Below are 25,149 nucleotides of genomic sequence, written 5' to 3' on the forward strand. Positions count from 1 at the left end.
CAGTGCCAACTCATCTAAACCCTCCAATATAGGGAATGCTATTGTGGTTGGTGACTCTGCTGACAAGCGTGCCAGGATTTATCTTTAGGCCTTGTATCTGAAACGGCTACATTAATCTCTAAGGCACGCGCCATGCGCACCATCTGTTCATTATACAACTTAAAGTCCTCGTTAGCTGGAGAAGAAAATAAATCTCCCAGGCTCTCATCCAGTGATGGATTTGCATTAACCTCCAATCTTGAGACGGAAGACTCAAGATCATAATCTTTATTTATTTATTTATTTATTTATTTAAGATTTATATCCCGCCCTTCCCACAAGTGGCTCAGGGCGGCTTCCAATAGTAGATCCAACAAAATTACAATAGTTAAACATATAAAGGGATCCGTATTTAAACCAGATAAAACAGATATCATCTTGGTTCCAGTCCTTGGGTACTGGGTAGTTACCCACTGCTGAGAGACTCTCAGTCTCATCTAATGGCCAGGGTTCCATGCTGCCCACTGATCCAATGCTATATACGTCACCCCCTTGAGTATTTCCAACACCACGGGGTTGAGATCTCTCCTGCATAATTGTGACCCCCACAGGGGCTGTTCCTGCAGCAAAGCCAGGATCATGATCCAATAAGGACCCAGGATCCGAAAAGTGTGGAGATGGGGTTCTTGGAACCGATTCCTCCAAAGCCTTACCGGCCAAAGAAGCAGACTCAACAGCCTTATGCTTGTGCTTAGTCTTTGACTTCTTTAATTTCTTTAGGGGCGGAGGTTCAGACTCTGCTCTAGCCGTCTCCTCCATCTGTGGCTGTTCACGCCTGCCCCAATTCCCTGCCAGCACAGAAGCTGCACGTTTTGGAGGTCTCAACTGGGTTGAAGATGGAACTAAGGGGACTGATCTCACAGAGGCAGAACTTGAGGCAGAACACCTCTATATCAGCACCTGAAGGCTCTTGCCCCTCCTTATCCTGGAGTATAGATGAAAATGCTCTCTCCCACAGGGCTGCTTTGAGACGTGCTGCCCTGTCAGTCCGTGCCTTTGGTGTAAACGCCTGGCAGATGCTGCATTTTGGGACATTATGTCCCTTCCCCAAACAGATCAGGCAGAAATCGTGCTCATCCGAAGTGGGCATCTTAACACCACATCGAATGCATTTTTTTTTGTAAGAACAATTTTTTATTATTATACAACACATTATATCACTATTTCATTTACTTCTCTCAAATAAAAGTCAATATGTTGCATCACATTTTCCACCTGCCCTCCTCCCTTTCAAGACTTCCCCAGTGTTACTTACAATATAAAAGCAATAAAGGTAATTTAACATTTTAAAAAAACTCTTTAAAAAGAAAAAAGGAACTTATACTTCTTTATGGTTATTACTGTCGGAGCGGGAGTAGCAGAGTGAGGGAGATGACTTGCCCGACACAGGGCTTCAGGAAAGAAAATCAGGCAGACACGTGCAACTAGTGCCAAAAGGTGTATTAACATATATACACAACAAGTGCTCTCTTGTGCAGTCTATACAATATCACCTCCACGGACAAAGTGCTTCGCCTAACCACCATCTCACAGGGAGAGACCTGTGTGATGCACACACAGATCATATATAGTCCAAGCAGCCAATCCTGGCCATGCTGACTCAGCAGATTGCATCACTTGGCTTCTGCCGGCTCAAGCCGGTCTGCTGATCAGGTCACTGTGACCTAGCCTGGCAGCTAGATCACCAGCTGTCATACTGTAGCTGTCAGACTGGGTTTATGTAGATTCTTGCTCCAACACACCTCCTAATCTATTTAAACCCAGTGCACCAAAACACTTTACACAGTTTACATACATGTCCACCAGCAACATTACAGTTCATATTTACGTAGCTCGGAACCCTTTCCGGAATTCGTTCAGGAACTCATCATGATTGTAAAACACATCATCGTGTTCCTGTTCAGCCAGCTCTTTCAGACGCTTGGCTTCAGCCTCCTTCTCCCTTGCCTCGCACTCTGCCACCCAGGCTTTCCATTTCTTAGCCTTTTCTTTTAACATTTCCTCTAATCCGGGTGGGTCTGGATTGACAGTCAGAGTGACATAGGGACACTTGTACCTAGCGGGACGTTGGCCTTTGGTGGACCTGGCAGACACCCGTGGCCCTGTGCTTGGACCAGCTTTGTCTTCTTCGGGTTGCTCTGTTCCCACCTCCTGGGCTGGTTGCTCTGCCCCTGTAATTGGGTGTTGAACCTCCTGACTCTCACACTTTACCTCCAGTTCCTGCATTTGAGGCTCTGCCTCCTGACTCTGCTCGTCGGGCTCTGTGCCAGCATTCGGCTCACCTTCTCCAGCCCCACTGGGTGCCACCTCCTGGGCTGGAGTTCTGGGCTGCGCTCCAACATCGTTATCGCTACTTGGCAGCAGGACAAATTGTTTCTGCAAGGAGTGCAACCTTGGCCAGCTGCTTTCTTCATTGAACTGGGCACTCTTATTAAGTGTTATCTTGCTTTTGCTATTGCAGAAGCGATAACACCTGGCCCTTGGCTTGTAGCCCAGAAAAATTAGGCTCTCTGCCCGGACATCCCCCTCCCCGCTACTCGTGGAGTGGATGCCAACCCGAGCCCGTGACCCAAAGACTTTTAAAGAACTCAAATCTGGGGTCTTGTTCAACAGTAACCTGTAAGGCACATTTTTCACAGTATTACACCAAACCCTATTTTGCAAAAAAACAGCTGCATGTATGGTTTCTGCCCAATAGGTCATTGGCAGTTGTGCATCCTCTAACATGCAATGCATCACATTCTGCAATACAGCCCCATGCCCATTTTCTCGGGGCGTTGCCGGGTTCGTCAGACGGTGGGCGATGCCCTTGTTCTCCAGCCAACGTTTCATCTGGTTAGATAAGAATTCCCCCCCTCTGTCGGTTTGTACAGCTAGGAGATTAACCCCTAATTGTCTCTCCACTGCTTTGACCCACTTGGTGAATGTCTTATACACCTCAGACTTATGCACCATGGTGAAAACCCACGCGTACCTCGTGTGGTCGTCGGTGGCCACCAAGCAGTATCTCCTCCCCGACAGACTCTTTGGCAATGGGCCAATAACGTCTAAATGGACTAGTTCCAGGGCTCGTGTGCTTTCCCTTGAGCTTTCTTTAGCAACAGCACACGCCTTGCTTTTGGTCTTCTTGCAGACCTGGCAATCCAAGTAACATTTGCAAGGATTTACTTTCAAACTAGGCACAAGCTCCAGGGTTTTCTTTAACGCCCTAAATCCGCAGTGCCCAAGTCTCCTATGGAGCAAATGTATACAATTATTGTGCACAGGCTCATTCGACACCTGAGCCACCTGGGCACAATCACTCTGGACCACATACAGTTTACCTTCCCTCTTTCCTGTCACAAGCAACTTTCCCCCACCTCCCAGGATTTTGCAGCAGGTTTTCTCAAATCTCACCTGGTATCCCTGGTCAAACAGTGTGCTAACACTCAACAGGTTAGACTGCAGTGAGGGTACATACAACACATTTTGCAACATACATTTCAGTGCAGGAAATTCCACATTGCCTGAGCAAACAGAATTGGCAGTGGTCCCATCAGCCAATCTCACATACTTATGCTCAGGACTGTCAATGTTTTTCAACAACTCCTTCTCGCAGCAGAGATGGCTCGTTGCCCCGGAGTCTAAAATCCAAGCAGACCCTGTGCTCTCTACTGCAGACGTGACCAGCCGGGTTGCTTCCTCACACGGGCTGGCGGTCCCCCGCTCTCGCCGCACACGCCCCCGCCTCTTCTCCCTCTCAGGGCAAGCTCGGAGCAGGTGCTGCGACGACCCGCATCCATAGCAGCGACGGACTGCAAACGCAGTCGGCTCCACTTCCTCCACCTTCGGACGCCTGCCAGCAGCAAAAGCTGGCTCATTCTTGGCTGTCTTCCCGGACACACCGATAACAGCACGCTGCCTGGCCGACACCCCCGGACAGCTCACGGCCGCAATTCTCTCTTGGAAGTCAAGCAGGTGGGCACAGACGTATTCCATGGTCAGGGTCGCTACGTCCACCGTCTCCAGAGAAGTTATCAGGGGAGTGTACTCAGGTGGCAACGACGACAGCAAAATGTACACTCTGTCGTCTGGAGCTACAGTCTTGCCTCTTGCCTCCAGCTCAACGAAACAGTCCGTTAGCCGTTTGATGTGATCTTTCACACACCCTCCAGCCGGCATAACGGTGCGGAACATGCTCCTTGTCAAGGCCATGAGGGAACCAGCAGTGGTGCCAACATGCACCGCACTCAACGCGTCCCAGGCAGCCTTGGGAGTGTCCTTCCCTCGCACATAAACCAGCTGGTCATCTCCTATAGATAGCACTATGTTGGCCAGTGCCTTATCCGATAACACAGTCTCGGCAGGAGATAAGTCAGCAGGGGGGTTACTCACGAACAGCCATTGCCCTTCACGCTTGAGGTAGTGTTGCATTCTCAGGCTCCACACCGCGTAGTTGGCTGAGGTGAGCTTCTCAACGGCTACTCCAAGCTGTTGCTGAGCCATCGTGCCGACTCCTCCTCACAGCTGGCTGCCGACGTCCCTCTGGCTCTCAAACAGAGAACGGTGGTGCTTCTGTGTCCTTCGCCGGCGTTCCTCGCCTCCGGCTCTTTCCAAACTCACAGTCAGCTCAACTCTCAACTCTCTCCTCCGCGCAGCGGAAGCGCCCTGGGCCCATAACCCTGTCGGAGCGGGAGTAGCAGAGTGAGGGAGATGACTTGCCCGACACAGGGCTTCAGGAAAGAAAATCAGGCAGACACGTGCAACTAGTGCCAAAAGGTGTATTAACATATATACACAACAAGTGCTCTCTTGTGCAGTCTATACAATATCACCTCCACGGACAAAGTGCTTCGCCTAACCACCATCTCACAGGGAGAGACCTGTGTGATGCACACACAGATCATATATAGTCCAAGCAGCCAATCCTGGCCATGCTGACTCAGCAGATTGCATCACTTGGCTTCTGCCGGCTCAAGCCGGTCTGCTGATCAGGTCACTGTGACCTAGCCTGGCAGCTAGATCACCAGCTGTCATACTGTAGCTGTCAGACTGGGTTTATGTAGATTCTTGCTCCAACAATTACCTCATTTGATTAATGATCCAATATATTACTAAATTAAGTCATATTATCTATCTTCTTATAATCTTTTAAGAAAGAACAAAATATTTTCTCATGCTTTCATTTTAACTATCATTCTTTCCCCAGTAAATTAAAAATAGCTAATAAACAAGTTAACCATTATCAAATATCACCACGTATCCTTTCACTCTCCAAGGTTCTTCCACATAGTTCTGAAACTTTCGCCATTAATTATTAAATTTTTCCATATCAAGTTCCTTTAGTGTTCTTGTTAATTTGTCCATTTCACTCCATTGCATAGTTTTCATAACCCAGTCCCATATTTCTGGAATTTTATTTTGCTTCCACAACTGCGCATACAATGTACGTGCAGCTGAAAGCATGTACCAGAGTAATGTTCTGTCTTGCTTCCGAAAATTTTCTATTTGTAACCCCAACAAAAAGATTTCTGGTGCCTTCTTCACTTTGTATCCCAAAATCTTTGACAATTCTTGTTGGATCATTCGCCAATATTACATAGCCCTTTCACAAGTCCATTACATATGGTAGAAGGACTTTTCATGTTTTTTACATTTCCAACATCAATCAGACATGATTGTTTTCGACAGTTTTTTTGGTGTCATATACCATCTATACAACATTTTGTAACAATTTTCTTTTATGTTATTACATATCGCTATTTTCATAGAGTTCTTCCACAAATATTCCCATTGTTCCATCTGAGTTTCCTTGTTTATATTAATTCTCCACTTTATCATTTGAGATTTTACCACTTCTTCCTCTGTAGATCATTTCAGTAACAGTTTATATACTCTTGAGATCAATTTTATGTCCTCACCAAACAGCATTTTCTCCATTTCTGTTTGTTCTTGTCTTATTCCTTCATTCCTAATATCCTGCTTCAGCCGACTTTTAATTTGTAACCATTGAAACCAATTAAATTTATAATCCAATTCTTCCACTGATTTTAATTCTGCTTTGCCTCATTGCATTTTTACAATTGTTTATATGGCAACCATTTCTCTTCCTCAATAGCCGAATATAACTTTATTACTTCCGTTGGCACAATCCACAGCGGTTTCCTCTCATCTCCATATTTTTGGTACTTCAACCAAGTTTTAAGCAAACTACGTATTTTTCGCTTCGTAAGACGCACTTCCCCCCCCCCCAAAAAAAGTGGGGGGAGAGCGTGTGCATCTTAAGGAGCAAATACTGCAAAAAAGGGGTGTGGCCAAGGGCGAGCACATGACGGTGGGTGGGTGGTTCCAATCCGCGCAATGGTGGGCGGGAGGGTCCAATCTGTGCGCACCCCTCCCCTCCGTGAGGTAGGGCCAAGAGTGCTCAGGGGGTCCAGCTCGGGTTGCACGACGACGCCAGTCTGTGGGAGGCTGACAGGGCTGCGGGAACCCTGTGCTTCCTCGGGAGTAGGAGCCCCAGGGCTGGGGCTGGGAGACTTGGGGGCTGGGAAGAAGCCGACGCGTGTCAGAGGAAGGAGCTGCAGGGCTCCTGTTTTCCTCCTTTAAAAACTAGGTGCGTCTTATGGTCAGGTGTGTCTTATGGAGCGAAAAATACGGTACTTCTTACATAATGATGTGAGAAAAAAACATCCATTTTACTTTTCCCATAGCACAAATATGCATGCCAACCAAAAACCTTTCCATGGCCTTCTAATATGAATAATTTTCTGTTTAATAACACTATCCAATCCTTAATCCATACCAAACAAACTGCATCATGATATAGTCTTAAATCCGATACTTGGAAGCCTCCTCTTTCTTTAGCATCTGTCAGGATCTTCATCTTAATTCTTGGTTTCTTGCCAGCCCATATAAATTCCGAAAGTTTCCTCTGCCATTTATAAAATTGTTTATCTTCTTTCACTATTGGTATAGTTTGAAACAAGAACATTATTCTTGGTAATACATTCATTTTTATTGCCGATATTCTACCCAGGATAGACAAATTCAACCTATTCCATTTTTGTAAGTCCACCTCAATTTTCCGCCAAAGCTTTTCACAGTTGTTTTTAAATAAGTCAGTATCCTTTGTTGTAATTTCTACTCCTGAGTACTTTACTTTAGAGGCCACTTCACAGTTTGTTAAATTTTGTAATTCCATCTGCTTAGATTTTGACATATTTTTACACAATTTTTTTGTTTTCTTTTTATTTACATAAAAGCCTGCCAGTTTACCATATTCTTTATTTTTTGGAGCAGCAACGGTGTAACTTGGGTTTTCATTTATAAACATTACATCATCTGCAAACGCTCTGTATTTGTAAGAGAAGCCTTTTAATTTCAAACACTCTATCTCTTCTTGAACTTGCATAAGCAGTATTTCCAGCATCATTATAAATATCAAGGGGGATAGAGGGCACCCTTGTCTTGTTCCTTTACAAATTGCTATTTTCTTTGTCAAATCTGCATTTATACAAAGTCTTGCTTGTTGGTCAGTATATATTGCCTTTACCATTCTAACAAAGTCTTTACCCAATCCCAATTTCTCCATTACTGCAAACATAAAGTCCCAATGAACATTGTCAAAAGCTTTCTCTGCATCAGCGAAAAGCAAAGCTACTTCTTTTTCAGGATGTTTTTCATAATATTCTATTATATCTATTACAGTTCTGATATTTTCTCTTAATTGCCTTCTGGGGAGAAACCCTGCTTGTTTCTCTTTAACAAAATTATTCAAATGCTGCTGCAGGCGTTCCGCTAAAATTCTAGCATATATTTTGTAGTCATTATTTAGCAATGAAATTGGTCTATAGTTTTTTACATTAGTCACATCTCTGTCTTCTTTTGGTATCAACGAGACTACTGCTTCATTACAAGTATTAGGTATCTTCCCATCAATTCTTATAATGTTCATCAATTTCTGAAGTTTTGGAAGTAGAGTTTCTTTAAGAACTTTATAATATATTGCTGTAAAACCATCAGGACCCAGAGCCTTCCCTGGCTTCATTGAGTTAATTGCCACTTCAATTTCTTCCTTACCAACTGGGTCATTTAAGATCTTTTTCATATTGTCCGTTAGCGGTTTAACATTAATTTCCTGTAAATAGGCATCTAGTTTCCCTTTCCCCCCCACATGACTTTTATACAAATTTGCATAATACTTATAAAACTCTCTTTTGATTCCTTCCTGGTCAACAATTTCTTTGTTGCCCGAACTAATTTTATTAACAATTTTATTTTCCCTTTTTCTTTTCATTTGCCAGGCCAACACATCGAATGCATTTTTAAAATACTGGTTTAGAAGCCATTTCTGAGGAGAAATCTGGAAGAAATTGACAACTGAACTAACGCCAACAGCAGCGAAAAAGGAACTGGGGGAATGTGGGTGGTCCGCCGTTAGGGGGAATCTGTTAAACAAGGGTAGTGCTGACGTAGTCTGTTTAACGGCAGACCGCCAGTTATCTGGAAGAATTCTAGGCTTGTCAATCAACCTCCGCAGCAGCCTGCCTCACGGAAGTCCCAACATGGGGATGCACAGCAAGACGAACAATGAACTAATGTGAATATATTGCACATTGATCAGTGTATATTTTAATAGTAAAAGGAAAGTGGCATTGAAGGATATCTCCCTGTCAGAAAAGCTATAGGAAATGGTGCCTGCAAATAAGCAGGATCTATTGGTTAAGGCACCATACCCCCCTATCGAGTTAGGAGAGTCAGCATGGATTCTCCCCTCCCCCTACATATTGCTCTTTCTGCACTGGAAAATAAAAACTGGAACAGATATCTCAGATAGGATAAGTGCTTACAGGCTGCCACTAAAAATTGTCTCCAAAAAAGTATCAGTAAACTGTGTCTACAGCACCATAACACATATATTAAACCTCAAAGTCCACTGAAACCCCATGTGAAAAGTTTAAATGCTTTCTAACCTGGATAGAGCTTGGAAGCATGCCTGAGGAACCATGTCCCTGATATATAGCAAAGGCTGCCTTGTGATACTTGAGAGTGGTTTGCAGAGACGAAGATGAAACAAGACTGCTTCAAGATCTACATACAAGCGCTGATGGAAAGACATCTGAGAGTTATAGAATATTTCCAATCTTCCAATTTTAGCTTCTTGTATTCTGTAAAAAGGGGGGCAAAGGCTGTGTTAACCAAGTATTTCTAAATTGCATATTTCCCAAAGTTCTATCATACCTATGGTTTATTATTTTTTTTTTTAAATTTAAAACTACGGTTGCCAACAGACCTGTCCTGCCCCTTTAATAGAGGCTTTGAGTGTGGAAATGGCCAGGTGAAGATTTCTGTAACAGGAAAGTAACCAGCATCACCTGGTGAACCGCCATTACACCTCTATTAAAAGGATAGGACATTTTCCCCACAGGCAGATGGCATTCCTATTTAAAAATGTGGAGTCAGTATCCTGTAAAAGGAAAACAAGTGCCATATCATGATTAGTATCTATTTTATGCTCATTTGTAACCTTTCCTTTCCTTGATTTGCTGAAGCCTTTCTCATTGCTTTCATTTTTTTTTCCTAAAGCAGAAACAGCACTTGGCCTGCAAATGCCCATTTCAGTTATGAGTTATGGGGGGGGGGGGGGGGTTGTACTAAACACTGTACTGATTCCAGCAGAAGTAGCAATCAGCAGGGCTTTTTGTAGCAGGAACTCCTTTGCATATTAGGCCACACACCCCTGATGTAGCCAATCCTCCAAGAGCTTACAGGGCTCTTCTTATAGGGCCTAATATAAGCTCGTGGAGGATTGGCTACATCAGGGGTGTGTGGTCTAATATGCAAAGGAGTTCCTACTACAAAAAAAGCCCTGGTAATCAGTAAAGAAACAGTAAAAGCAAAAAAAAATAACTGTTTCTATAGTCCTAACCTAAGTACTCCTTAATGTAATTACATGCTCAAAGTAGCACTGTATAGAGACAATGTGCTCCACAGAATAATATGCTGAAGCTTAAGTAGAACTTAGTTAAGTGAAGAAATTTAAGAAATTTTCTAGTGCCGTGGAAAGCCATTTTAGAGTACTGTACTGATGTGGTCCAGATCAGATTCAGGCACTTTGAAATGGAAATCTCCAGCACAAGAAAATAGAGGTGCATCCCAGGGGTGAACCTGTAGTAAGCAACACATCTAGTTTTAGAAATAATTTTTCAGTAACAGCTCCAGAGCTCTAGAATGGACTATCAGTCTTATCCTCTCCCCATTTTCTGTCAGCTTTGTAAAATGATGCTATTTAAAAGAGCTTCTCTGGTTTTAGATTGTTCACTTTTGGTATTGGGATTTTTAAAATTTCATATTATTGAAATTTCATATTTTATACTGATAATTATTTTTTAAATAAACCACATTGAGCTTGTAGTGAGGTGAAAAAAGGCAGTGCAGAGGTCTTTAAATGAATATAACAGTAATTATAATAAACAATGAATAAACAAAAGCTACAGAATGTGCATTATCGTGCATCTATGACACAGAGCAGGTAAACAACAAACTTCTGTTTCTGAGAGGCAGAAACTCACCAAAGTGAGCGATTGAGTTTCAGCCCTAGTGGACCATCCCAACCACATCACCAGTAGGATGCAACTAACTTGTCTCATCATGATCTAACCAATAATGATTGTTTTAAATGGGATTTAAGTACACTTATCCTTCTCAGGACTGAGCAATCATCCCTTATTTCATTATATTATTGTTGTTACCTGAACGTGGTGGGAAAAGATTCAAATGTCAAGTTCTGAATGTTTATCAACAATTAAAAAGTTCTGAATGTGAATCATACAATTAAAAAACCATTGATATATGGAATGATTTTGAGAACCTACATAATTTCTCGTTCATTACTATCATAGTACTATCTATGGTAAGTATCAATAACATGGGAAGCATACAGATGTCAAGTAGAAGCCTATTAGCTCAACTTTCCTCATTCCTCATTGCTGTTGTCACTTTATATACACATTTCAAAGGACACAACAAATAGACTAGAACAGATTGCACAAAACCTCTAGTCAAAAACAATTTCGAAAGGAGATCTTACTGCCTATTTATTAAAAAGAGGTATGTAAGCATATGTACAAAAGCATGTAACAAAAACTCTGGAAGAGGAGAATTCATCATGCACTGTCCTGTAGGTGTCCATAATAAAATCACCCAATTGCTTTTCATTAGTGTTGATCATAGTTCTTGGGCTTTTTCTGGTTTCACCAGAATTAAATTAATAACATTACATTAACTTGCAAAACTGTTTGCAACAGTCATGGAAAGACACAAAACGCAGTCTGAATCTGGCCATCTGTGGGAGCAAGGACTGAGGATCTTGCTCTTAATTCCCTCTGACCAGATAGCACTTTCTGATTCCTGGAAAACTGATTCCCAGGGCTGTGAGACCTACAGGGGTTAATAGCAATATGGGTCCTGCAGAGGCTTGCATTGAGGAAAGGGAAGGAGGTGAAATTGCCTTGCCTTCCCTTCCTTATCCCATCACCACCAGTGGGGCCAAGACACTAGAAGCCCTCCCACTGTTGCCCCCCCCCAAGCACCAAGAATACAGAGCATCACTTGTCCCAGACAGAAAGTTCCATGTAAGGCAGGGGTCCCCAACCCCCGGACCACTACCGGGCCACAGACTGTTTGCAAGTGGGCCACGAAGCTCCTGCCATGGAGTTTAGCTCTGTCACCCCCCCCTGCCACCGCTGCCCTCCTCTCTCTCCCTGGTGCTGCAATGCAGCATGGCACTCCGTAGTTGCCCTCCCCTCCTCCCTCCCTCTAATTAAGCCGAACCGCAGTTTTGATGGGGCCTTACCAGTTTTGATGGGGCCAGCGCGCCATCTAACACTTTGATGTACGCACGATAAAATGCTTCTCCTCCCTCCTTCCTGGAACCGGCAGTGAGGGGGGAGAAGCATTCTCTTGCACGTACTTCAAAGTGTTAGATGGCATGCTGGCCCCATCAAAACTGCTAAGGCCCAGTTTTGACTCTGCTCTGCTTTATGGGGGGGGGGGGGCGACAACAGAATGCCATGCTGCACTGCAGCACCGGGGAGAGAGGGAAGACGGCGGCGCCAGGAGGGGGGACCCAAGCCTCGTCATGCAGGGTGGGGGGCTGACGGAGCTAAACTTCGGCAGGCCGCTTCTTCAGCGGGTTGCCCACAGCTGTGGAGGTGCTGTGAGGGGCGGGCAGTGAGGCTGTGCAGTGCCGCAAGGGAAGGGAGGCAGGGCGGCAAGGCTGCAGGGCACTGAGGGGGGCGGCGAGGCTGCGCAGCACCACAGAGGACGGGGGTGGAATTTGGTGCCCCCACCTCTGCCGGCCCTGAGGCCATGGTGGGCGGGCCAGCTCTGGTACCAGTCCCTGGTACCAAGAAGGTTGGGGACCACTGATATAGGGGATAATAGCCACGGATGGACCTCTGCTCCATATGTTTATCCAATCCTCTCTTGATGCCATCTATGCTTATAGCTGCCTCCACCTCCTGTGGCAGTGAATTCCATGTGTTAATCACTTCCTTTTATCTGTTCTAACTCTACTGCTCAGCAATTTCACTGAATGCCCACGAGTTCTTGTATTGTGAGAAAGGGAGAAAAATACTTCTTTCTCTACCTTCTCTACCCCATGAATAATCTTGTACACCTCTGTCATATCACCCCTCACTCTTAATTTTTCCAAGCTAAAGAGCCCCAAGTGCTTTTAACCTTTCTCCATAGGTTAAGTGTACCAACCCCAAACCTTTATTAATACTAGCTGCCCCTTTCTGCATTTTTTCCAATGTTATAATCAGGGCTTTTTTCCAGCAGGAACACATAGGAAAACAGCTTCAGCTTGCTTGGTATCAGAGGGTATGGCCTAATGTGCAAATGAATTCCTGCTGGGCTTTTTTCACAAAAAAAGACCTGTGTGAAACAATGGTGACATCAGGAGGTGTGGCCTAATAGTATGTAAACGAGTTCTTGCTGGGCTTTTTCTACAAAAAAAGACCTTGCTATAATATCTTTTTTGAGATATGGTAACTAGAATTGTACACAGTATTCCAAATGAGGCTGCACCATCAATTTATACAGGGGCATTATGATACTGACTGATTTGTTTTCAGTTCCCTTCCTAATAATCCCCAGCACAGTGTTGGCCTTTTTTATTGCAGTCTCACACTGTCTTGACATTTTCAGTGAGTTATCTACCCTGACTCCAAGATTTCTCTCTTGGTTAGTCTCCACCAGTTCAGACCCCATCAATGTGTATTTATAGTTAGGATTTTTGGCCCCAATGTGCATTACTTTGCACTCAGCCACGTTGAACCTCATTTGCTACGCTGACGCCCACTTGCCCAGCCTCAACATCCCTCTGGAGTGCCTCACAATCCTCCCTGGTTCTCACTACCCTGAACAAGTCAGTGTCATCCACAAACTTAGCCGCTTCACTGCTTATTCCCAACTCCAAATCATTAATGAACAAGTTAAAAAGCATCAGACTCAGTACTGAGCCCTGCAGTACCCCGTTGCTTAATACCCTCCACTGTGAAAATTGCTCATTTATACTCACACTGTTTCTATTAATTAGCCAGTTTTTGATCCACGAGAAGACTTGTCTTTTCACCCCATGACTATTGAGCTTACTTAGGAGCCTTTAATGAGGAACTTTATCAAAAGCTTTCTGGAAACAACATCTGTTGGGTCCCCCTTGTCCACGTTTGTTCACCCTCAAAAAACACTAACAGGTTAGTGAGACAAGATCTTCCCTTAGAGAACCCATGCTGAGTCTTTCTCAATGGCTTTTGTTCATCAATGTGCCTACTAATTTGCTCTTTAATAACAGTTTCCACCAACTCACCCGGTATTGATTTCAGACTAACTGGCCTGTAATTTCCCGGATCTCCTCTTTTTAAAGATGGGGGTGACATTAGCTACCTTCCAGTCTTCAGGAATGGAGGTAGATTTTAATGAAAGATTACATATTTTTGTCAGGAGATCCACAAGTTCACATTGGAGTTCTTTCAGAACTCTTGGATGTATGCCATCTGGACCTGGTGATGTATGTATGTATCTAGGTAGCTATATATATTTAACATATAAAGGATAAGTCCATCAATACACCTTTGTGGAAATACTGAAAAGGAATGTAGTTTTAAGAACTAAAATAGTTTCCATTACCTATCTATTCTTTTATTCCACATCTTCTTAAGTGCTTTGTCCTTCATTCCTTCCACAACAAGTAGGTGAATGGATCCATCCATTATGTGAAATCCAGTAATAATGTCCAATTGGGAAATCTCTTCTCGAGTAAGCTTGCTAGTCAGTTTTAATGTATTAAGAGATTTCTGAATTATATGTAGGGGATAAGAATCAAGTTGGAAAGCGTTTGCATTAATTTCTGTAATCTCTTGCAGCAAATAACTAAGCAGTAATTTGTTTTTAAAATCAAAAATATAGATGATACAGCCATAAGGGCAATAGTCAGTACCAGCGCCAGCAATTTCATCTTCAGGACTTAATGGTATACTAATTTCAACTCTCACTTTAAGATGAGCCTCCGAGTCTAAGTAATGCCCCATTGGTAGATGTGCACCCAGAGAACTATCAGCTGCTCCAGACTTCCAGCTAAAATTGTCTGCTGGGGAGATGCTTCTGTCTTGAATTGAGCAGCACTGAATTGGTACACAGATATTCAAGTGCTTTTCACCCAGCAATAATTCAGTCAGGCTGATTTTGGCTACTCCATATGGATGCCATATTTCCTCCTTGGCTATCATAGAATTCTGGATCTGGACCATATATCTGCTGGTGACAGGGCTCAAATAAGTTACTGCTCTATCACCTGGCTCGTCTCCAAACAATGAAGGCTTTTTCATGATAGCTTCCATTCTCTTGTCTCGGTCATGAACTTCAATCTCCAATGGTGGCCCTCTTAGATATTCACGTAATTCCTGAGGTACCATTGTCCCTGCTAGAATCACATTGATGTCATTGAAGAAGACGTCAGTTCCATGATTGCGACCTTGTGTTTGACGGAGAGACAAGTTGTGGAATTTGTATTTGCAGTAAACAGGATCACACCAGCACTATCAAAAGAACAAGAAAGAGGTGCCATATTAATTACATCTTAATAATAAAACCATAGTGGTATTGGCAGAATAGAGCTCTCCCAATGGTTGAAACCTGAGTACTAACAACCACTGGCCTATCACCCGTCATTCTGCACCTCCATACACCTATTGGCTCACTCCCCTGTCCTCCCCACCACCCACAGCAGCCCTGGAACATTGAAACAACTGTCAAAACCCTCACATACAGTCTTGCCTCTGACAGGTACACATCTCAGACACTTCAATGGCTACTCTCCCTCAGAAGCCCTCACAAATGACTCCTGTTGTCCTGTGCCCTCCCAAACTGCCTTCAGGCTGCGAATGCCTACGTGGCTCTGCCGGCCTATAACAGTGCACAGCCCCTCACCCCTCTTACCAATGGCCTTAAGCCCTCAGAGCAGCTACTACTGTCTTGTGCCCTCACAAATGTCCATCACTCCAGCTAATACCTCAGCCGGCCCCTAAAAAACCTACACAGGTGGCCAACAGCGCCCAGCCCCCCCCCTCTCTCTCTCACAAACGCTCTTAGTAGACTTTGCACAGGGCCCTGCCACTCTGCTGCACACTTCACAGTGTCATTGGGGCCTCAGCTGCCAACCATTCTGACTCCCCCTGCAAGGCCCACCAAACAGCCCTCCAAGCTGCCACTCGCCCTGGACTGCCTCCCAAGTTGAGGCAGCACTGATCACCCTCCTTTCCCCTTCCAAGGCTGCATTCGCAGCCCAGCTCCTGTACATCCACCTCCAACATGGTGTCAGAGCTGCCACCACAAACCTCTCTCCCAACCGCTCAACAGCACACAACACCTCCAAAAGGGCTCTCTCAACACATCCCGACAACATCACCAGCCTCTGCACAAAATTCCATTAATACCTCAAATAACCTTTGTCCTTTACAATTCCTGCCTTGCTATAGAGAGAAAATACCTTCACATTCTCTGCAACTGACACTGGCAGGTTGTTAACAAGTCCAGAGGGATGTCAACAGCAGGGGCTGTGGCTCAGTGATACAGCATCTGCTTGCCATGCAGAACCTCACAAGATCAACCCCTGCCATGTCCCTAAAAAAAACTCTGCATGAGACACTGAGGGCCTGCTGCAGCTCTGAGTGCACAAAATTTACCTTGCAGAAACAGAGGTCTGCTCCTAACAAGGCAGGGGGAAGGTGGTCTTTTCAAGGCCTATTTTGCCCTTTGAGGAAGAACTCTTTGGGCCCACTACAGCTGCTAGCTCCAGGTTGTTGGGAAATTCCTGCACATTTTGTTGTGGAGTCTAAGGAAGCCAGAGTTGGGGGAGGGGGGAGACCTTGACTGCATATAATGCCAGAGTCCACCCTCCAAAGCAGTTCTTTTCTCCAAGATGGGGACAGAGATCTGCTGTCTGGAGTTCAGTTGTGGTCCCAGGAGATATTCAGGCTCCACCTGGAAGTTGGCTACCCTAGGACTTGATGCCACCTGGTTGACATGACTTAACTAGACATGGCTGCTTGCTCATGTTCAGTCACAGAACAAAAAAGAGGAAGCTGTGTACAGAACTAAGCAAACACAGCAAAACACAGCAAAATTACTGGCAAAATTTTTTGTTGTTCAGTTGCATAGTCGAGTCCAACTCTTTGCGACCCCATGGACAAAGTCACACCAGGCCCTCCTGTCTTCCACCATCCTCCGAAGTCTGCTCAAATTAGTGTTTGTTACATCAGTAACACTGTCCAGCCATCTCATCTTTTGCCGTCCCCTTCTTTTGCCTTCTGTCTTTCCTAGCATCAGGATCTTCTCTAGGGAGTGCTTCCTTCTCATTTGGAGGTCAAAATATTGGAGCTTCAGCTTCAGCATCTGACCTTCCAGGGAACAGTCTGGGTTGATTTCCCTTAGGACTGACTGATTTGATCTTCTTGCAGTCCAATGGACTCTCAAGATTCTTCTCCAGCACCACATCTCAAAAGCATCTATTCTTCTGCGCTCAGCCTTCCTTATGGTCCAGCTCTCACAGCCTACATTACTACTAGGAACAACATTGGTTTGCCTATACAGACTGTTGGCAGGGTGATGTCTCTACTTCTTATTATACTGCCCAGGTTTGCCATAGCTGTCCTCCCAAGGAGCAAACGTCTTTTAATTTAATGGCTACAGTAACCATCTGCAGTGATCTTGGATCCCAGAAATGTGAAGTCTGTCACTACATCCATGTCTTCCCCTTCTATTTGCCAAGGTGTGATGGGACCAGATGCCATGATCTTAGTTTTTTTTTATGTTGAGTTTCAAGCCTATTTTTATGCTCTCCTCTTTCACCCTCAACAAGAGGTTCTTTAGGTCCTCCTCACTTTCTGCCATTAGAGTAGTGTCATCTGCATATCTGATATTAATGTATTAACTATGTAATTTATTATTGTATTTTAATTCTGGATTTTATTGTTAGAACTTTTATGCTGTGAGCCGCCCTGAGCCCGCTTCGGTGGGGTAGGGCAGGATATAAATAAAATAAAATAGAATAGAATGAACGAATGAGGTTGTTGATGTTTTTTCCGGCAATCTTAATTCCGGCTTGTGCTTCATCCAGGCCAGCATTCCAAATGATGTACTCTGCATATAAATTAAATAAGCAGGGTGACAATATACATCCTTGTTGAACTCCTTTTCCAACCAATCAGTTGTTCCATATCCCATTCTGACAGTTGCTTCTTGACCCTTATAGAGGTTTCTCAGGAGACATGTGAGGTGGTCTGGTACTCCCATCTCTTTAAGTACTTGCCACAGTTTGTTGTGATCCACACAGTCAAAGGATTTAGCATAGTCAATGAAGCAGAAATAGACATTTTTCTGATACTCCTGTGCTTTCTCCATAATCCAGAGAATGTTGGCAATTTGATCTCTAGTTTCTCTACCTCTTTGAAACCCAGCTTGAACTTCTGGTAGTTCCCGATCTACATACTGCTGAAGCCTAGCTTGTAGGATCTTTAACATGACCTTGCTGGTATGTGAAATGAGTGCAATGGTGTGATAGTTTGAACATTCCTTGGCATTACCCTTCTTTGGGACTGGAATATAAACTGATCTTTTCCAATCCCATGGCCACTGTTGTTTTCCAAATTTGTTCATCACTTTAACAGCATCATCTTTTAGGACTTTGAATAGCTGAACTGGGATACCATCATCTACGCTCGCTTTGTTCTTAGTAATGCTTTCTAAAGCCCATTTGACTTCACACTCCAGGATGTCTGGCTCAAGGTCATCAATTTCACTGTCATGGCTGTCCGGGACACTGAGATCCTTCTTGTATAATTCTTCTGTGTATTCTTGCCACCTCTTCCTGATCTCTTCTGCTTCTGTTAGGTCCCTACCGTTTTTGTCCTTTATCATGGCCATCTTTGCATGAAATGTTCCTTTGATTTCTCCAATTTTCTTGAAGAGATCTCTTGTCCTTCCCATTCTATTATTTTCCTCTATTGCTTTGCATTGTTCCTTCAGGAAGGTCTCCTTATCTCTCCTTGCTGTTCTCTGGAAATCTGCATTCAGTTGGGTGAATCTTTCCTTTTCACCTTTGCCTTTCGCTTTCCTTCTTTCCTCAGCTATTTGTAAAGCCTCATCAGACAGCCACTTTGCTTTCTTGCATTTCTTTTTCTTTGGGATGGTGCTGCTTGCTGCCTTCTGTACAATGTCATGAACCTCCATCCATAGTTCTTCAGGCACTCTACCTCTCAACTCGAGTTCCTTAAACCTATTCTTCACCACTGTATATTCATAATGGATGTCATCAAGGTCAAACCTGAATGGCCTAATGGCTTCCCCAGTTTTCTTCAGTTTAAGCCTGAATTTTGCAATGAGTAGCTCATGATCTGAGCCGCAGTCAGCTCCAGGTCTTGTTTTTGCTGACTGTAAAGAGCTTCTCCATCTTTGATTGCAGAGTATATAATCAATCTGATTTCTGTGTTGCCCATCAGGTGATGTCTACGTGTAGAGTTGCCTTTTAGGTTGTTGGAAGAGGGTGTTCGCTATGACCAGCTTGTTCTCTTGACAAAACTCTATTAGCCTTTGCCCGGCTTCATTTTGTTCTCCAAGGCCAAACTTGTCAGTTTTCCGGTCATCTTTTGACTTCCTACTTTTGTATTCCAGTCCCCTATGATGAGGAGGACATCTTTTTTGTGTGTTAATTCTTGAAGGTGGTGTAGATCTTCATAGAACTGGTCCACTTCTTCCTCTTCTGCATCAGTGGTTGGGGCATAGACTTGGATTACTGTGATATTGAATGGTTTGCCTTGGATACGGACCGAAATCATTCTGTCATTTTTGAGACTGTATCCCATTACTGCCTTCCTCACTCTCTTGTTAACTAAGGTAATTTCTTCTATGGGACTCTTGGTCACAATAACAGATGTAGTGATCCTCTGAGTTAAATTCACCCATTCCCGTCCATTTTAGTTCACTGATTCCCAAGATGTCGATGTTCAGTCTTGCCATCTCATTTGTCCACATCTAGCTTATCTTGATTTATAGATCTTACATTCCACGTTCCAATGCAGTACTGTTCTTTGCAGCATCAGACTGTTTTTTCACCATCAAACACATCCACAGCTGAGTGTCCTTTCGGCTTTGGCCCAGCCGCTTCACTCTTTCTGTGGTTACTTGAACGCTCTTCCCCAGTAACATATTGGGCATCTTCTGACCTGAGGGGCTCATCTTCCAGCACCATATCTTTTAGCCTTTTGTTTCTGTTCATGCAGTTTTCTTGGCAAGGATACTGGAGTGGTTTGCCATTTCCTTCTCCAGTGGATCACATTTAGTCTGGGTTCTCTGCTGTGGCCTGTCCACCTTGGGTGGCCCTGCACATCATAGCCCACAGCCTCATTATGTTTTGGGTTTTTTGGTATGTTCCTGTTCAGTAGCAGCCTCCTCATAACAGTGAGTGTGATTTAGAAGTTGCCAACTCCAGGTTGGCAAATTCCTGGAGATTTGAGGGATGGAGCTTGGAAAGGGTGGGTTTGAGGGGTGGGACCTCAGACAGATATAATGCCATAGACTCCACCCCCAAACCCAGCCATTTCCCCCTGGAAACCACTGTTGCCATCCCCTGGTGAGGGCTGGAGATTACTCAGAATTATAACTGCTCTGTAGATGACAGAGATCTGTTCCCCTTGAGGTGGGGGGGATGCCTTCACTTGGGTAAGTAGGAAAACAGCAAGGGTGGGTGGGGCACTCATCCAGAGCCTCTTTCTAGAGCCCATTGTATTTTCCCTCCACAACAGGCCTTACTCCTAGTTCCAACATATTTCTGTATTCATTCACTGGGTAGTTTTGAGAAAATCATTGTCTCTCAGCAAAATGTAACTTGGAGAGAAAATTACCACTCCAGTCCCTTAGGGATGAAGGACAGGGTTTCAAGAATGTAAGGGTAATGGCACCTCACAACTTTTAAGGCACAGCCCAACTTTCCTGTCACAGCTTGGGAACTTAACAGGGAAGTGAAAGCAATGGCATTACATTGCTGTGCCAGTGTAACATGATTACAAAGCTTTGAGCAGAATTTTATCTACCTCCAATATTTTCCTGTGTTGCATGTTTACTGATGAAATCAAAACAAAGCAAGCTAAATGATGTTTTTTTACTAGTGTCTCTTCAGTTCCACTAACAAATAGGTGTGATTCTTTAATGGCACAGAGCCAAGTGGAGGCTGAAGAACTTGACAGATTTCACTCTCTGAACCAAAATGATTCATTTATCTCACTGGGGAAAGATGATGTGGCATGGTTATTGCAAAATGTGTGCTGATTAATTCTGAAAACAAGCATGATGTATTGGTTAGACTTCCACTGGCTGGTAATATATGTCCACTTTAGAGAATTTCACCATGGAAAGAAAAGAGATGCATCTCCGGCATTGTTGTTCAGAATGCGATGACACTATAATTTTACTGCTTTTGCAGCCATACCTATGTCACAAGTATCTCAGCCCCTGCTGTACCCATATTTTCCCACTATTAATTACAATCCTGTAAAAATTAAGCAATGACTGCTAATGCAGAAATAACTAGTCCTTGTCCCTTACTAAATCTGCAGTGAGACAATAAGCTTTCTCTGTGCACAAAGCAAATGTGTCTTTTTCCCTTCCTTAGTTCTTGTAAATTCTCATTTATTCATTTATACCACACTTTTATGCCCAGTAGGGATCCAAAGTGACTTAGATCACTCTTTTTTCCTTCACTGCACCCTCAATAGTAACCCAGTGTGATAGGTTTGGCTGAGACTGAGAGCCAAACTACGTGATGGCATACCTAAGTTCACCATGGGGACCTTCTCTATCATTTTAGGGGTGAAATGCCCTCTGCTTACAAATGCTGTGGGAGGCTGATCCTAATTGGGACAGCAGAAGGCAGGCCTGTTGCTCCCCACACCACTGTCCTATTCAGGACTGGGCCCCTGTGGTGCTCGTAAACTGAGAAAATTTCATCCCTAAAATGGCAGAGGTGATCCTTGGTAGATTGGGGAATGCCGTCATATCTAGTTTATCTGCATGTGACTGGCCTAGCATCATCTAACATCGTAAGTTTCTTTTTTCTCAAAGAGCATCTATCAGGTACAATTTAAACCTCTGGAACTGAACAAGACGAAACTATACAAGGCCTAATATGGGATGATTTCTGCCTTTATAATTCTAAGAAGTAATCAGTTTAATATACTCAGACCTCTTCCACATGGTGGTTTGCCCCTTGTTTCTGTAGCTCACAATTTAATGCAGTGGCAATGGGGCATCTACATAAGAGGCTTCCCCACATTTTTTCCAGCCTCAGTTGCCCCTCTCAGTGGCATCTGCCTCCTCTGTGCTAGTGGGGAGGGTTTTCTCGGGTTGAAAACATTATACATGCCAATTGCTGACAAAAACTGAACAGAGTGCAGACAGAGTTTTGGGTTCACACTAGCAAGATTTATACTTGTGGTTCATCTCTATTCATCATGTAAATGGAAAGATTTAATATTCATTTCTAAAAGTCTGCATCTGACTAGTGTCTCATAATCTGAAACGCAAGGAAAGAGGATGCTCTTCACAACTATGTTCTGTTTTCCCCAAGTAAGTAATTCTTGGTGGTCTAAATATGAGGAGCCAAGAGAGAAGCAATGAATTACCTGCAGCTCTTCAATTGAAACAGGGGTGTCTGGTAAGCATTTTGCACTCAAAATCTTAATAATCAGAGGATTTAAATCTTGTTTTTGTTTCTGAGTCATGAGAGGTCCCTCAAAAGAAAAACTCAGGTATGCAGCAGAAATTTTAGAAGACTGTTCTTCCAGTTGACTGGTCACACAACATTCTCCTAGAAACGAGAACGGGATAGAAATAGATGATTTATCATTACAATTTTATAATCACGTGTATAGAGAGCTATACTAAAGAAACATGGTATGTAGTCTCACTGTTTAATCTCTTCCTCCTGGTGGCCACACACTAGATCACACAACCACACAACCATAGACCTCACAACAACTTTCAAACAATGCTACTATGTTCTATTGCTAAAAATCCAGATGTAAAGATCTTCAGGAAATCTGTTACTATTTTATAAATCACTCAGAGCAGCATGGAGGCACTAAAGAGTTCCAAGGCAAAACTGTATGCTCTGTTAGAATCTCTGAGTCACTGTCACAGCAGTGGGACTACATTTGAAATAATACAGTAACAAGAACAAGGAGGTGAGGGAAAAGAAACCCTAATTAATTGTTGTCATGAATGTTGGCTTTTCCTTTGTGAATATAATGAAAATCAGACAAGATAAAAAGACAATCACTACAATTATCATTTTCTAAACATGTTTCTGCATTAAGGAATAAAAAGGCACATTGTACTTCTGTATAATAATTCTCATGTTGCAACAGCTGGCTGGCAGAAAAGAAAGATTCCATTGCCTGCCTCTGTGTAGCAACACTAGACTTCCTTGGTGGTCTCCAATCCAAGTAATAACCAGAGCCAACCCTGCTTAACTTCCCAGATCTGATGTGACAGGGCCATCTAGGGCTTCCATATACCTTCCCATTAAAATTAATACTTTGTGTTCCAAAAATAGTACTTCCCAACCCTAAATATGCCAGAAATTTTGCTTTTTTGCCTCTCTTTTTAGTGTTCCTCATTCTGTTATGCAGGGGTCATTTCTGAGAAAAAGAGGTGCCAGAGTTCATTAGCACAACTCGTTTGCATATATCACATACATCACCAGAAGATGTACTAAATTATATCGTTTCAGCATTTACCTTTAAATGTTTCTTGAATTATAACTGTCATAATAAAACCTTACTCCCATCATACTTTTTAAAATTACTTTCTCCTACGTGACCACAGTGGCATGATGAAGATTTCCATCTGTCTGCTTTATAAGTTTTGGTTATTTTCCCATTTTTTTGTGGGGGGAAATATTAGAAAGTTTGTCAAAACTTAGAGTTCAGCAAAATTCTCACAGGGGGTTTGAACAACGGAGCTCAGAAGCAAGTATTGGGGGGTGGGGTGGGGGTTTAAGACAGAAAGAGCACAATAAAATTTAGATGTTCTGGAGTTTCGCTCCTGCCCAAAATGAGGCCTGCTGTTATTAAGTCTCTGGAGAAAACAGAATAATCAGACACTGCTGGAATCCAACAGCAGAGGATACAATATGCAAAGCACCAGTTTTAGACATAATCATCTGTCTTGGGCATGGTGTGGGTCACCAGCAGGGGGAGACCATAGATCAACTGTAGAACTTCCATAAAGACCAGAGCAACATAAGTGGCAACACTTGAAGTGGAGGTGAAAGGCAATGATTTTTACAAACTTCAGCATGAATCAATGCCAATTTCATTTGTGCAAATCAGGCGAGAAGAACATTTTTAGTATTCACTGTAGCACATCTTTTTACAAGCATTCACTAATTCAAAATGCAATGAGGAGGAAAAAAGTAGAATCAGCCTGTTACTTAGAACGTACAAAACCCATCAGCTTTGCAGAATCGCTGAACAAAGTTACAAAGTACAAGTAAACTTGAGAAACTGAATAAACCAGGCAGGCATTCAATTAACGTATCAATGCCCTTGAAGCCTCAGCTTCAATTACAAGAAAGCCATCAAGGAACATGCAGCGAAGAAATCATTTGTATGCAAGCTGTCAGCTGGACTAACACAGGCTGTGCACAGTCCCAAGGGTCTGCTGTTGTGTACTCTTGCATTTCTAATAGAAGCAAAATTACCAGGAGCTCTCCCTTTGCTCAGCAAGGATGTCAAAAAGGACAGGCACACCTCTGAAAACAATATTAGTTTTACAGCTCAGCAAGGAGACAGAACCATCCTGTATTTTTTGAGTCCAAATTCTGAGAATGATGTGTTGCTACAACTATAATTCTAACCTTTTCACTTTGGAAGAAAGTTTCAAAAATGTCCCTCTAAAACTATGTCACAGCACACATTTAAGCAAAGGCTGCAACACTCCTGCTACGCTCCAAGTACCACTCTAAGCAGAGTTGCTCCCCTTTCAGACACCGCCTTTAGGAAAACAAATTAATTTGGCACTGGACAACTATCTACCTATCTGGCAGAAAAAATTGCATTGCACTTTTTACTTGAAGGTATAACATGTGTTTTCCTATAGAGAAATCTGCTGTAAATTAAATAGTACAGAACTATCCATAGTTTTAATGCACTTACGATACAAAGTAAAAACAGATGTGCCTTAGGCTACCACTGCTGTGAAAGAGTGCTGAGGACCATCTCTCTAAAGTCTCTCAAAGGGCCTTGTGCTCCTCTAACCAGCATCTGCTAGTGATTCCTGGCCCAAAAGATGCCCACTTAGCCTCAACCAGAACCAGAGCCTTTTCAGCTCTCATGCTGGCCTGGTGGAACATTCTCCCAAGTGAAATCTGGGCCCTGTGGGATATAATAAAGTTCAGCAGGGCCTGTAAAACAGAGATCTTCCACCAGGCCTACTATGATCGAAGCAGCAACAATCCATCTAAATTGGCCTCCCCCACCGTGCTTTATTCTATCATGGTGGACTTCCCTCATC

At 43.4% G+C, this 25,149-nt stretch overlaps 1 protein-coding gene across 1 annotated transcript in view; it reads right to left on the reverse strand.

Moving 5' to 3' along the window:
- The window catches only part of LOC132590644 (uncharacterized protein FLJ43738-like), a 62,139-nt gene that overhangs the window by 31,834 nt on the left and 5,156 nt on the right, over nucleotides 1-25,149 (reverse strand). The window contains exons 2-4 of the mRNA XM_060263614.1: nucleotides 22,257-22,441; nucleotides 14,212-15,119; nucleotides 8,991-9,185 (exon numbers count right to left, since the gene is read on the reverse strand). Of these exons, the coding sequence (XP_060119597.1) occupies nucleotides 8,991-9,185; nucleotides 14,212-15,119; nucleotides 22,257-22,441 (1,288 nt within the window). The remainder of the gene's footprint in view (nucleotides 1-8,990; nucleotides 9,186-14,211; nucleotides 15,120-22,256; nucleotides 22,442-25,149) is intronic.

The sequence above is a fragment of the Heteronotia binoei genome, unplaced genomic scaffold (genome assembly GCF_032191835.1).
Source record: "Heteronotia binoei isolate CCM8104 ecotype False Entrance Well unplaced genomic scaffold, APGP_CSIRO_Hbin_v1 ptg000458l, whole genome shotgun sequence".
Taxonomy (NCBI): domain Eukaryota; kingdom Metazoa; phylum Chordata; class Lepidosauria; order Squamata; family Gekkonidae; genus Heteronotia; species Heteronotia binoei.